The sequence below is a fragment of the Thunnus thynnus genome, chromosome 6, assembly GCF_963924715.1.
Source record: "Thunnus thynnus chromosome 6, fThuThy2.1, whole genome shotgun sequence".
Classification (NCBI taxonomy): Eukaryota; Metazoa; Chordata; class Actinopteri; order Scombriformes; family Scombridae; genus Thunnus; species Thunnus thynnus.
In genome coordinates, this window is record NC_089522.1 from 8,147,989 (window position 1) to 8,161,701 (window position 13,713).

A 13,713-nucleotide genomic window follows, 5' to 3' on the forward strand; every position below is an offset into this window, starting at 1 on the left:
AAGATTGCAACCACATTCATCTGAAAATAAAAAATATTTTAAAAAACTAAATGAGATTAGATGAATTAAGCATTGAGAGGTCAAAACAAATATGTAAAAAAGAGGTTATACTTGACAGTTTTAACCATGGGAGATAGAGAGGAAGGGAGAAATCCATTTTATATTTCTAAGGACTATAATTATATAACAACAGCAAAAGACAAAATTTGCAAAATTCATTAAATATACATTTTAAATACATTTACTATTCAGTTACGTCTGTCTTGTGCTGATGACCCCAAACCAAAGCGATGACTCATTTACTTTAACACTGCTGAGTTCCTTTTCTGCTTTATTAATCACTATGAGAGAGTAAAGAATGACACTGTGAGAATTGAGGTTGATTGTGATCTGAACCTAAATTCAATCTTTTGTTGCTTTAAAGGAAATTCAGGTTTTTTTTCTTTTAAGGGAGCTCAGCCGCTCCTGGCCACCCTATGATTTGAGCCATGAAAATAAGAGAACATTACCCTTCTTTTTTACGTGAGGAAAATTAATTTGACTCACTGAAAGTGAGTGAAACTCTGTCTTGCATCCGTGGAAAAGATTTAACAGCATCAAATTCAGTTTCTCTACCACATCAGCTGTAATGCAAACCTTTAAAAAGTGCTACAGTAAAAAGGATTTCTTCAGAAAGTGACAGATTTGCTAACTTTTGCAAGAGAAAAATACCAAACCGATTATTTTTCACATGAAATGCAAACTATGTAGAATGAAATGAATGAAGTACTCACAGAGAGGCAGACAGAGAGATGTGGAGGTCCACAGCGATGGTTTTACCTCCTGGTGTTACTGCTAAAAGACGTCTGTGGGCTTTTAAAGTTTATGTTCTCGTACACACTCGAAGAATCATCGTTTGTCATCCTGCAATAACATACAGAGAACAACTACTTATTTTCTGCTATGGTTCTGTGATCATGTGTTCAATAATCAGGTCAATGACTAGTTCACCACCGTGATGTGTGGTATACTTACACAGAAGAAGAGCGCGAGGATGCCATATTGGGTTTGGACCTGGAGTTGGTCATCTGAGGATATTTGATATTGGAGTACTCCCTCTCCTTCATCTTATTCCTCTGCAAAGTGACAACATGAATCAGGCAGATTCAGTTTAGGGGACAAGATCCTCTGTCTAAGACCTGGATTTAATTCTAAATAGTCCCAGATGGTAGCCTGGAGCAGAGGATCAGCACCTTGGAGACTTACTGAGACAGTTACCACCATAGTGATATAGTCTGCTCGCTGCTGAAAGTGTCATAACATAACACACGGTGCTGGCCTTCAGACTGTGAGCTCAAACAAATGTCTCAAATAAATATTCTACAACATTTATTACTGTGTCAAAAATTGTAATGTGATGTATTCTAATTTCTCTTTTGGCAGCGACTCTGTGATTTTGACCTCTAGTGTAGCTCTAGTGAGTACCTGCTCCTCCTCCAGTCTCTTCTGAGCCGTGTCTATGTACTGCTGCACAGCCATGTAGATGAACTTATACTGGGCCTCTGTCTGTACCATCCCTGACCTCTGCTGCCGTACCCTCTGGATGGTCTTAGGGATGTCAATGTCACAGTCCAGTCCTAGGACACACACACACACACACACACACACACATACACACACATAAAACCAGGGTTCAGCTGAGACACTGTGCAAAGAGTTTTAAGTGACACATTTTAATATAAAAAGTCAACGGTGTCGGTTTCATACACGAGTCTCCTACCTTGGCGGTTAATAATATCAATGAGGATGTCGATGACGATAATGGTGCCTGTCCTCCCGATGCCGGCACTGCAGGGACAACAGAGTGAAAGGTCAAACCATGTGCTACAGTTGAGGAAATTAAGTGTGCATGTCAAGGTGAAACTGTAAAATGTCATATTCTGAGGACCTAAGAACACATAAATAGTCGGGTAATAATAGGTTGTGAATTACAGGTTTTCACCTGCCAACAGCAATACATTAACTTTATTAATGATTCAAATAGAAAATGCTGTTAAATCTCTTTGAGAACTAAGTTCAACTCAGTGTAATTTTCCCCTCAAACAAAAACGATCAATGAAATGGGTCAGATCTGTTTTATCTGTCTGTCTTCATGTTTGGAGTACATGTTGGGATGGCAGGTATGGTGAAATACATGAAAGCACACCAAATGGACTAAGCTATTACAATATTTGCTATAGCCTGATGTAAAATCAAAATTCCCAGTTAAGTCCTATCAGCCAACATGAAACAGATAACATCTAAAATTTATTGCTTAAAAACAGTATTAGAAATTAAGAAAGTAGTGAATCAGTGCACTCTTAATAACAACACATCACAGCAACATTGAGATTAACCTGAAGTGGTTACAATCCTCAGCTATGAATAACTGCTATTCATCAAACCCCAAATTTTAATTTGAGTTATGCTATCTCCTGTTGTTTGTTGATCAAAATGCATCAGATGAAGACACGGGGAACATCCTGACTACAGCAGGACAAAAACAGATTGTGCTTTTGCAAATAGGACCTGCTGTTTAGGTAGTTAGTTTAGTGGTCATGCTGACATAAAACAGATTAAGCACATGGAGTAGTCTTTGATTGAATGAAAGCAGAGCAGAGTTATGAGAGAACCATGAAATGCATTTGCTCGCAGTTTTGACAGCTTGGTTGGTTTATAGCGGGTATGTGTAATGTATAATTAGTTACACTACTGATACACAGTAGTGATACGTACTGAATTTGGTGAAGATCTATAGGATTTCCAATAAGAGGGTCAAATTTTGAACTTTAATTATAGCACACCCATGTGGCCGACTGAAACCATATTTCATGAAATCCTAATTTCATAAATGCATGCTTTGTGAGCGCAGTTTCAGGTGTTTTATTAAACACCTGAAACTTTATTAAAATGAGAGGAAGAACAGAGAACGGAAAAAAAAACAAGCGGTGACCTTCAGAAGGGATTTAGCCTGCCAGGAAACCCCCTGGAAAACCCCAAGTTAACAAATGAATGTCTAATGTCTAACAGTGCGTCTACGCACGTCTCTGAATCTGAATGAACGTTTACTATTTAACTCGTGCGGAAGACAGTACGATGTGAGTGTGTCCTCCTTACTTGATAAGTGAAACTAGATTTTACTTTTCTCTCATATTTACACTCTGCTTTGGCTCTCAAAAGAGACTGACGACTGTGCTGTAATTGTCTCTGCCAGATGTTTTGGATGTCTTCAGTATCATAATAACATTGCCCTCAGGTTTGTGGTTTAGATGAGGAGGCTGACAGCCATTCTGCGTGCTTGTGTGTGTATACACACACGAGTGTAGGCAAGGAATTTAATAATTGTTGTTTATATCTGCTGAGGCACAAGAACTGTAAATCACCTGCCTTCTTTTTTTCACCTGACGCACTATAAATTAACTTGTGGTCCAACTAGTCTCAGTCTCTTTTGTCTACACTTTAAACTACCTGTGTCCTTCCTGCCTGTAAGTACCTGCAGTGGACAACAATGGGTCCAGTGTCTGGAATGGTGCTCTGGGTGCGGTTGACCTCCTCTAGAAACCAGAGGACACCGCCGGGCTCATTGGGCACCCCGTGATCCGGCCAACTTAGATACTGGTAGTGCCAGATGTACCTCGGAAGCTCCTTCTACAAGGAAAATGCAACAAACAAGGATGGTGAGCTGTAGGTGTGGAGCTTTGTTGATGACTGCTTTTGGACATGTAACATATATTCTGACTCGTCCATACTGGCCCTTCAGTGTTCGTTAAAAGACATGAACCCACTGTAAGAAATAGCAGACAAAATCCACAATCTTTATTTCGCACAAAAATGGATTGCAAACTTCAATCAAAGCTACTGAGTGATGCTTCAACAGTTTCATTTAGACAATTCAAGTGATTATTTTCCAAAGTCATAATCTGTACAAAATTCCCAGCAGCCTGTGTGCTGGCTGGCTCATGCTGTACTGTGATGGAGGGATACTCTCCAGTAGTCACATGTAAGCTTTGTTGCTGGAACAGACATTGCTGTAACACAGTGGTTAAACCAGAACTAATGAGTATCCCTGGATGCTGCAATATGCTTTCACTCAAAATTAGTATTGTGGATTCTGTCGCCCATTTCTTTCAGTGCTGTGGAACTAATGCTGAAGATTACAGCAACAAGAAACCTCGTCTATGTACATATGGGCAGTGAATATACAGTGAATTAAAAACTATTTAAAAAACTGAGCCTCTCCTCATAGACTGACATTGTCAAAATATTTACATTGCATATGTGCAGTGTCCTCTTTGGTCTGATGCTTCATCAGACAGTAACCTTAATAAACTAAGTATGACTCATTAAGAAATAATCAATGGCTTTCATTGAGGTGTAATTCACCTATACCTGGGGACACTCTTTGGTGAGGAAATTGTCAAGTTGTTCTCAGACAAGCTTAGCAGAATGTGAGCTCCACCATTGTAGTTTTGAATAGGATTTTATAGAGACATTACATATGCAAACTTCCACCTACACCTGGACTGGATATTCAAATGTTACACATCGTTTTTAATTCCTCCCCTTTAAATTTAATTCAAACAGAATGACTGCTGTGGTCAAAGCAACAGCTTCTACTAAGCATTAACTAGAGGGTGCTCACTTGAGCAACAAAAAAGGAGTAGCCTTTTCTTTTATCCTTAATTCGCTACTTATTGTATTCATGCATAAAAGAATCAAGGGTTTTTATTTCAGGCTTCAGTAGAAGAAAACTACCAATTTTAAAAGGTTATGTGCACTTTTGCTATCTACTTTTCCTGCGTTTGCTTCTTGTATTCTTGAGATCCATGCAGGCGATCCTCCTGTAAGCACAAGCATGTGCTGTAGGATTGTGTGTGTGTATATATATATGTGTGTGAGGGGTTAGATAATCTAAGCCCAGGTCAGTGTGTCAGTGCTGATTGAGTACACAGCTTTCCCTACCCGGTCCAGACGGGTCACCTCCAGCTTCCTCAGGATGTAGTCCTGTGCTGAATGCTCCTCGACATTCCTCACCTGCACCTTCCCAAACTCCTTGGTGGTGTGCGGGTCGGGCCAGTAACGGACACATTTGTTCTAAATGGAATCAAAAAAAGAGAGAAGACGGACAGAGAGACGGAGAGAGAGAGAGGAGAGGGAGGGTGGCGGGTATTAGACAATCTAAAGAAGCAGCTCATCTCAAGCAGCTTTCCAATCAGCTTAACTGTCATACTATCCTTGTTAGCTGTCTCCTTCCCCACCCCCACACCTTACACACACACACACACACACACACACACACACCATCATCCCTACTACACATATCCACCCTTCTCTCTTACAATCACCTAAAGCCATCGAGTACTGTCTTTCCTCTGAAAATTTTGAACAAAATGGTTGACATGCAGTTCACGGTTAGAGTAATGTACTGTCAATTTGTAAATTGGAGCATTTTTAGTTAAACCAGCGATGACTTTTATGTCCCCAGTTGTCTTCTTGTCAAGGTTAGAAAGTGTACATGTATGAAACACACACCAGCCCTGACTACATAATGAAGAGTCCTTTCTTGTATTCATTTGTCCTGTTATCTTCTGTGAGGCTTTTTGTGACCAATCTGGTTGTTAAAGCACCTCTTAAATTAATTTAACTTGACTGGTTCAGTGTATTAACATCTAATGGAATAGATTTGGGGCATTTAGCTCCTGCTCTCATCAAGAAACCTTGTGTGTCCAATTGCAGAATACCACTGTGTTCACAGTCCTCTGTCATTACAAGTAATCAAGCAGTTCAAAGGAGTGCAGTCTTTAGGAAACAGACAGTGATTAGTAGTGAGTGCTAGAGAGAGTTTAAGAAAAAAAAAGCTAGGGAGAGAGAAAAAATATAACTATAATGTGATATTAGAAATATAATGTATTTCCATGAACATCAAGATACATTTCAACTAAATCAATGACCTTTGTAGTTTAACAGTAAGGCATACAGAAGCATGCGATTATAATATATCACAGACACTTTCTACAGTACGTTTAGTGCCAAGAGCTCACCCGTCCTCGCTCCATCTCCTTCGTGGTCATGACGATGACGTGTGTATTCTCCTGATACACCATTTTCCAGAAGTCAATGACCGTATTCTGTAGGCACCCTTGGGTGGCGATGAAGACTTTGCCCTCGTCCACATGGCGCCCCTCTTCATGCATACTCTGTACGGTACAGAAAACGCCATGCTAAATGAGATGTTTCATATGATGATGATGATGATGATGATGATGATGATGATGATGATGATGATGATATGAGTGTACTAATGTAATACGAACTACCTAACTCTAAAATTAAATGCACTGAAATATTTAAATAGTTTAATTTAAACTTAAATAAATGCACCTAGTTCTAAAATGTTATGTAAATGTATTTTATGTAGTTTTTCAAAAATTACTTTTTTTATGTATCACTTTGAACTAAACCATGCAGTTATTTTACATCAAGATGAACCTCTGCTTAAGCCACAACTATGCATTTGCTGACTGCTGTGTATCACTACTATCTTTCCGTAATGCATAGTTGTTTATACACATACATACTTGTGTATTGCTGAGCAGACTCACTCTGATGTAGTTGGCATTGATGTAGTCTGAACCAGGAATGTCTGGATCTGCTTCCGTAATTTCAACCCGAGTAGTGTCAACTGAAAACACAAAGCGAAACTTATTAACATACAACAAAATGTCTACAGTTTCCTGAGACCACACATGATGATTTTTTTTTTCTATTTTAATGTCAATTGACAGTGTGTGAGCTATCAAAACAAAATCTTCACACTCTGATGAGGCCTCTACACATTGTCTACTTGTGTCATTCTTTCCACAGGAAGTTGGAGAGACAGGAAATGGCAGGTTGCTGCGTGACTCACAGGGGAGGATATTCTTGTATCTGTTTTTACTCTTGTTTTCGGGCTTCTGGCCTTCTTTCCGGGGATACAGCAGTTTGCACTCCTGCTGCTGAAGTACCTGATAGATGCCGAATGAAAGAATGAAATGAAAGAAAATTAGATGATTTGTAATAAAAAGAAATACCAAACAAAACAATATCCACTATCATGCAACTACTATTTTTGAGACTAAGACTGTGACTTTTAGATGCTAATCAATGCTCTGTGTATGTACAGTGTAATGGGCCTTGAATACAGTAGAGGTCACCCTGGAGTGTGAGAACAGTAAAAACTGCATGTGTTAGAGTTCAGGCTGGACACATGAGAGAAGCTGTTTCTCTTAGATATTCAAATGCATCCAGGGCACAAAAAAGCTCTTCATACTTGCTACATATATTTATATTGGCTGCATATCTCAATATATTACAGCATAGCTATCTTATCTATCTATCTATCTTTTTAGTCATACATAAAACTAGTGGCCTGTCATCAACGCAAAGCCAGATAGACTAGTTCATATCTTATCACTGTTTTCTTAAACTGCCTTCCAAACAACTCACATGGTTCATCTTATCTATGTGACAGCATAAAAGTTATGTATGGTATGTTGCTCACACACTCTGAATTAATTTGTATGATCTCAATAAAGATTGCAGTCAGTGAGCTGGCTATCAAATAAGTGGTAACCAGACAATCATCAGTAACAAGACAACCCTTAACGGTTAAAACCAGGTGTTGTGCCAGTAAACACCAAATCATTATTGATTGCCTTTTATGCGCTGATAGAAATGATTTACATTTATGATCTGTCATATTTATTTATTGATCATTTATGATCTGGTGGCATGAGAATAACAAAAACAGGAAGATGAGAGAACACAACAATATCAGCTTTGGCCGACATCATTACGCATAAATACATTTGAATTTACATTAATAGACAAGAAAACAAATAAAACACTGGGGAAAAAAACATACTGTAGATGTAAGCCTACAGAAATAGACATTTTATATGACATTTATGAAGAAATCAAATTACTGTTATGGAAAATACATCAGAACAAACATCTGTTTTACAAGGGGTGTGTTGTACAGGAGCTATTAGAGACTTCATCCTAAAACACCAGTGGCGAAAATTTTGCACACCAGAGAAGATGGCACTCAAAGAGTTTGGTCGAATCAATTTCCCCAATTATGTCTCGTACATATGACTTGATTCATCCAGCATTTAACTGAAGCCTCATTTAATAAAACTGTTGAACGCAGAGCCTTTAAAATGACTAGAATTCCAAAATGACTGACAAGATTAATTTTAATTTACATTTATATATTATTTATATAAATTTTCCCATATATTTTTGAAATCATGATTGGAGGAAATGAATCTAGCGCTGACATTTTTAAGGCTACATACCTCAAATTCTTCCCAGAATCCTTGTTTGGGTTTCTCAGAGTTGTCTGCTACTTTGTTGAGCTCTCGTACCCGGTTCTCAATGTTGGCTGCATTTATCCTTGTGGCGTTAAAGGGCTGTCGTTATCACATCGGGACAAGGAGATTCAATTAGTCAACATAACAAAACAAGTTATTCTAAATTTAAAAAGCATAAGTATGTCAATAACATTTTCATGCGGTTTGAATTAAGCAGCGTATTGCAACACCATCAATATCTTCACCATACCGTATGCAAAAGATTCACTAGATTGGATGCTTTTGTTTAGATTATTTGTTTCATGTCTCTTACATACCTGTTTGAGGTGCACTACGATGCCGCTCTTCTCTACCATGGGGTTCTTCTTGTAGTGATCCACCAGGTCAGCCAGGGTGTCGAACCTCTCACCACCGCCCACGTCATATTTACCGTCCTGCTGTGGAGATGAACATCAAACAGTTCAACAACAAGTCTGAGTAAATCCTTGAGTGCAAAAATGCGTCATGACATGGTTGAAAATATGTGACTCAACCACAGGTATGCTGAGGTACCTGGTAGCGTATCATAACGTGGGTGACTTTGGTCTTTCGGTCCACGTTCTCATGTTTCTCCTCATTGGTGAGAACTGAGAGGACGAAGTCGCCCGGTTTACTCTGGCTCTCCCGAACCAGGAAGCTGCCGGCCTTGCCTTTGTCTGTGAGCAGCTTCTCTGCATCTCGCCCAGAGAGGTGCCCATGGTACCATCTGGAGATGAGCGAGAGAACACACACAAACATACTCTATGAATCTGGAGACAATATTCATTGACAAATTGACAACTAGAATTACTGAACATGCAAACCAGCGACTTGAAACATGATAACATGATTTGTGCCAATTCTTCAAAACTGTAAAAATCAACAAATATTTTAAACATTTTAAGAACAATAAATCCTGATCTTACATTTTAAAACTTGGTTTATAGATTCCTAGATTATTACTGTGAATAATCGTTGATATCACCTTGTAATTACTATTATGCTACAATTTTATGATGTTGAATTTCATTTCATTTAAACCTGAAAACTTGAATTTCCCTCCAATCTAATGTTAGCTTTCAGTGATGTCATTTCGGTTATGTTAAATGGGTCAGTAGTGAGCTCAGTGTCTTTCAAGGTGAAGCTAGCAGCTAAATCTCAACAGCAAAAAGAGACACCAAATCAAGATAACACAAGTGAGAAAAGTTGAGAAAGAAAGTTGACCAACTGAGGGGGAGGACTAGTGATTTGCTTCCCGCCTCAAGGGAAAAACTTCCATTCTTTAGGGTTTAACATAATGTCTATCTATATGTGTATTATGAGCGTAGACTCCTACTCGAGAATTAAAGTGTCTCTTACATAGCTGCAGCCTCTCTCAGTTGCTGATGTTAAACCTGCATTTCTGCGTTTTTTTTCCTGTGTGGTGAGCAAAACATGTAGGAGGCTCTGACAAGAGACGTATGTAGAATGGAAAAACCACACAAACCAAAACCATAGATCACAAGTTGTTCTTAGACCTAAATAGAAACTAAGATATACAGTACACATTGCAATGTGCAGATGTGTAGAAGAAGGGAACGCGCATACATAACCTGAGATGCTACCAAACATAGACACGACTGAAAAGTGCTGAATTGAAAATAGCAAAGAATGAGACAAATACATAGCTTTACAAAATGCTTCCTGTTTGTATGTGAGTGCATGCTTAAATTCCCGGCATTAATGCACCAGCTGGCTTGTTCTCCCGTTTCAAAGACGCTGTGTAGGTGGGAGCTGAAGTGTATAGCTGTGTCCAACCTGTGTATACTCTCTGGAAGGGTGTTACGTGTCTGGATACTTGGTGAGCATAAACAAAAACTGCAGCGCCACCCACTAGTTTGTTTGAAGATGCATTTGGGAGTATGCCACTATTTATGCATGTGGATGTGAGGTCAATCTCAATATAATGTGTGTGTGTGTGTGTGTGTGTGTGTGTACATATGGTATGTGTACAGGTACGTAGCTATTAAACTAATGGCTTTTTCTTCCCTATTGCCATTCTGTTAAACAGTTTATTAGCTGGAGTCTGGTCATTAATTCACTATAATTTTCTATTAGTGGAATTGCATTGTGAGGATAATATTGTACTGTAATAATGTTTTACAATATTATGCTGTTTAAATGAATGATTCTAAACAAATGTTTTTTTAAATAGTTATTTAAACCTGCACTAATCAATATTTTTATATCAACAATGGCTCAAATGGCTACTTGTAATGTGAATTAGCACCCGACTCTTCAGTTCCCCCTCAGTGTTTTAGTTTCAAGTCATTGTTTTAGTTTTACAGCCTGCAACTTTAGTGTTTTGGTTCAGTCTCAGTATAATGTAAGTGTAATATAAAAAAATATAAATGCTTTATGCTTTTTTCAGGTGTTACACGCTTTTACAATGCATTGTGAAACAGTGAAACAAATGTAATTGCATTAAAATTTAACTTTCATAATGTTTTGTATCTCCATATAGTGATATACTTCATATCAAGATGAGAAAACCTTCTTATTAATATGTTCATTTCTGACATGTTGCTCAGCTCTATAGTGATTCCAAGACATGAGGAAGATCTGATCTCACATGTTCCTATATTAATTCTGGCATTAATAACGTTCTCCTGGAGACTTTTATTGCAATTCTATAGTCAAAGCTGCCTCTGGAGGTTCAATATGTTGGAAATACATCACTAAGATGCAAAACTTTAATGCATAATATTAAATGTAACAATTTTCATATCACAAAACAAATTCAAGAATTACAGGGAGTTTAGTTAGTTAGTTTTATTCTATGCAGGGTGAAAATGCCTCACAAACAGCAATTAGACAATAACAGGATGCTGTCACTGCACTGAAAGCTAGACTAATATCATGTCTCAGGTGGTTTAACTGCTTCACATGACAGGATGAGGCTTTACAGACTGACAAACTTGAAGCTGTGCAGTAAAAACTACAGTTAAAACTTTCACTGTCTGTGGTCAGAGACAAACTTACATGCAGTTTTAATGAGTTTTGGTAAAAGAGCAACATACAGAGCTGACCTTTGATAAGTGTATATATATATATATATATATATATATATATATATATAGCTCCCAGGCAGGTATCTTATAGATATAGATATATAGATATATAGATATATATATATATCTGTCTGCCTGGATTTGATTTAACCACATACAATAGTTCTTAGTTGTATGCAAATGTGAGCCTATTTGCACGTGTGGGCGTTATTGTTCGTCTGCACCTCTCAGATGTGGGGTCCTTGCAGTTGAGTGGGTACTTGAGCTCGATAACATGGCCGTTCCTCTCGCGCAGGAGATCCTGTTGTTCGGTGTAATACTGCACCAGCTCGGCCAGTGTGGCGAACTTCTCGCCTCCGTACAGGTCGTAGTAGTCGCCTGAGTTCTGGATCTTAATGTGGGTCACCTCATCGTTACGCCTGAGCAGGAAAAACCAGATGGGGAATTCAGTCACTCAGTTATTTTTCATGCATGTCAACAGAGGTGGATTCACTCCAAAGAAGAATTTTTTCTGTTGGCATTTTCCCTTTTTCACTTGTTCCCTGCAGAAATTTAAACACTGAACACACACACACATAAACAGCCACCCACACACGTGCTCATACAGTATATGCTCACACAAACAAATTCAAGACCATACACACTTTTTCGCCCACACTCACAGACTATAAATGCATTTACACTATAAAAATACCCAGCTTATCAAGCCATCTGCTCCCATTTTAAGACTGAAACTCATTTTCTTAAACACACATTAAAGAATCTGCCAATGTGGTGACATTATTTCATTTGTCTCCTGTTAAGTGTTATTTTCTGGCACTAATCTACCTTATTCTGTCTGACTGCTTCGTATCTCTGCAATACAGGAACTTTTCTCGCGAAGCTGAACATATCGTTACATATACTAAATATAATAGAATAACTGTGACCTTTTCCATCTGTGCCAACACTGGAATGATAAAAAACAGTCACAAGCTATTACAGGAGAGAAAAAGCAAGAAAAAACTACAAAGACATTGTGACTTAAAAATTACTGATCCATTTTATCGCACCCTGAAAATTTTTCACTTTGACTTCTGTAAACAAAACAGCATAAATCTTCTCACAAGGGATCATCCCATTTTTTTTAATGCTCTGTAGTTTTCATATCTAATGTATTTGGAGGAAAGGCTGTAACGTGATTGCAGAACAGTAGAACAGAAATGCATTCAGCTGCTGAGCTCAAAGACTGATAAGCTAGAAAACATTTGGTACCACTTTGCATATTCAAAGTCCTCTGGCTGGTTTGTATAGGTGCACACAAATGGGAACACACACTGACACGCCACACATATTTCTACTCTATAAGATACCTGCCTGGGAGCAGGTGAAGAACGAGATGCAGCTCAGCGGTTGGACTACTAAATGTACTTGTTTTTTCCATTTTCCGTCTCTAGTGACATCGTCAGACATGTTTCTTTAGCAGAGATAATCAAAACATGCTGTAAACATATTACATATGATAACACACAAACATAACACATAAAACAGAGGTAGGGACCACAGGGGGGTTAGCAGGCAGTCACTACTATCTGATCTGCAGGTTGACATGCAATAGTCTCTCTTTCTTTCTCTCTGCAAACTGATTATCAGCTAATGGTCGTATCAAATGGCACAAATCCTATTTCCCTGCATCACTTTTCTCGTTCCCCTCATGAAATTCACATTCCTTTTTTCTTTCTTTCCATCCTCCCACTAAACATACTGTTGACTGTCTCTTCTCTTCTATTCATCTGTCCCATAATCCATCTCTCTCACTCCCTCCATCCCTCTGTCTCAGTGTTTCCTGGTAATTGCTTTATGGCTCTATTAGTGGCTGTTGGCAGGGTGCCACAGGTCTATGGCCCTGTTAAAGGCCTCTCCTCAACTCTCGGGCCAAAGCCCCCTTTCCTTTCAGAGTTTAACACCATTAACTCTGGAATGAGCCAAACACATCCTATTAGATTTTCATTCACTCCCCTGCTCTCCCTCTCTCAGACGTTGATAACCTTTATGGATTTATTACAATGTGACAGTCTTTACAGAAAAAATACAGCCTGGGAGCCAAGGGCTGCATCATCCCTGCTCAGATCTGGCTCACTACTTTCTATTCCAATGCATGACAGATTACTTAACGTGATTTTCTGTCTTTTATTCCATGCGTTCATGAAACGGAGGAAGAAATGTAACCACAATTATACAACGTTGACATTCCTCCATGCCATGGCGAATTATAAAAAGTAAACTGGGATACA

General features: G+C 38.5%; 1 protein-coding gene across 3 annotated transcripts in view; it reads right to left on the reverse strand.

Annotated features, from left to right (window-relative positions):
- The window catches only part of ptpn11b (protein tyrosine phosphatase non-receptor type 11b), a 42,392-nt gene that overhangs the window by 3,739 nt on the left and 24,940 nt on the right, over window positions 1-13,713 (reverse strand). For 2 of the 3 annotated variants that reach the window (XM_067591511.1, XM_067591512.1), the window contains exons 3-15: window positions 11,665-11,859; window positions 8,925-9,117; window positions 8,690-8,809; window positions 8,358-8,471; window positions 6,926-7,022; window positions 6,597-6,700; window positions 6,060-6,215; window positions 4,981-5,112; window positions 3,512-3,666; window positions 1,760-1,827; window positions 1,465-1,616; window positions 1,015-1,115; window positions 774-903 (exon numbers count right to left, since the gene is read on the reverse strand). In XM_067591511.1, coding sequence (XP_067447612.1) covers window positions 816-903; window positions 1,015-1,115; window positions 1,465-1,616; window positions 1,760-1,827; window positions 3,512-3,666; window positions 4,981-5,112; window positions 6,060-6,215; window positions 6,597-6,700; window positions 6,926-7,022; window positions 8,358-8,471; window positions 8,690-8,809; window positions 8,925-9,117; window positions 11,665-11,859 — 1,675 coding nt within the window. In that variant the 3' untranslated portion in view covers window positions 774-815. The remainder of the gene's footprint in view (window positions 1-773; window positions 904-1,014; window positions 1,116-1,464; window positions 1,617-1,759; window positions 1,828-3,511; window positions 3,667-4,980; window positions 5,113-6,059; window positions 6,216-6,596; window positions 6,701-6,925; window positions 7,023-8,357; window positions 8,472-8,689; window positions 8,810-8,924; window positions 9,118-11,664; window positions 11,860-13,713) is intronic. The other variant, XM_067591513.1, reaches the window with a different exon arrangement.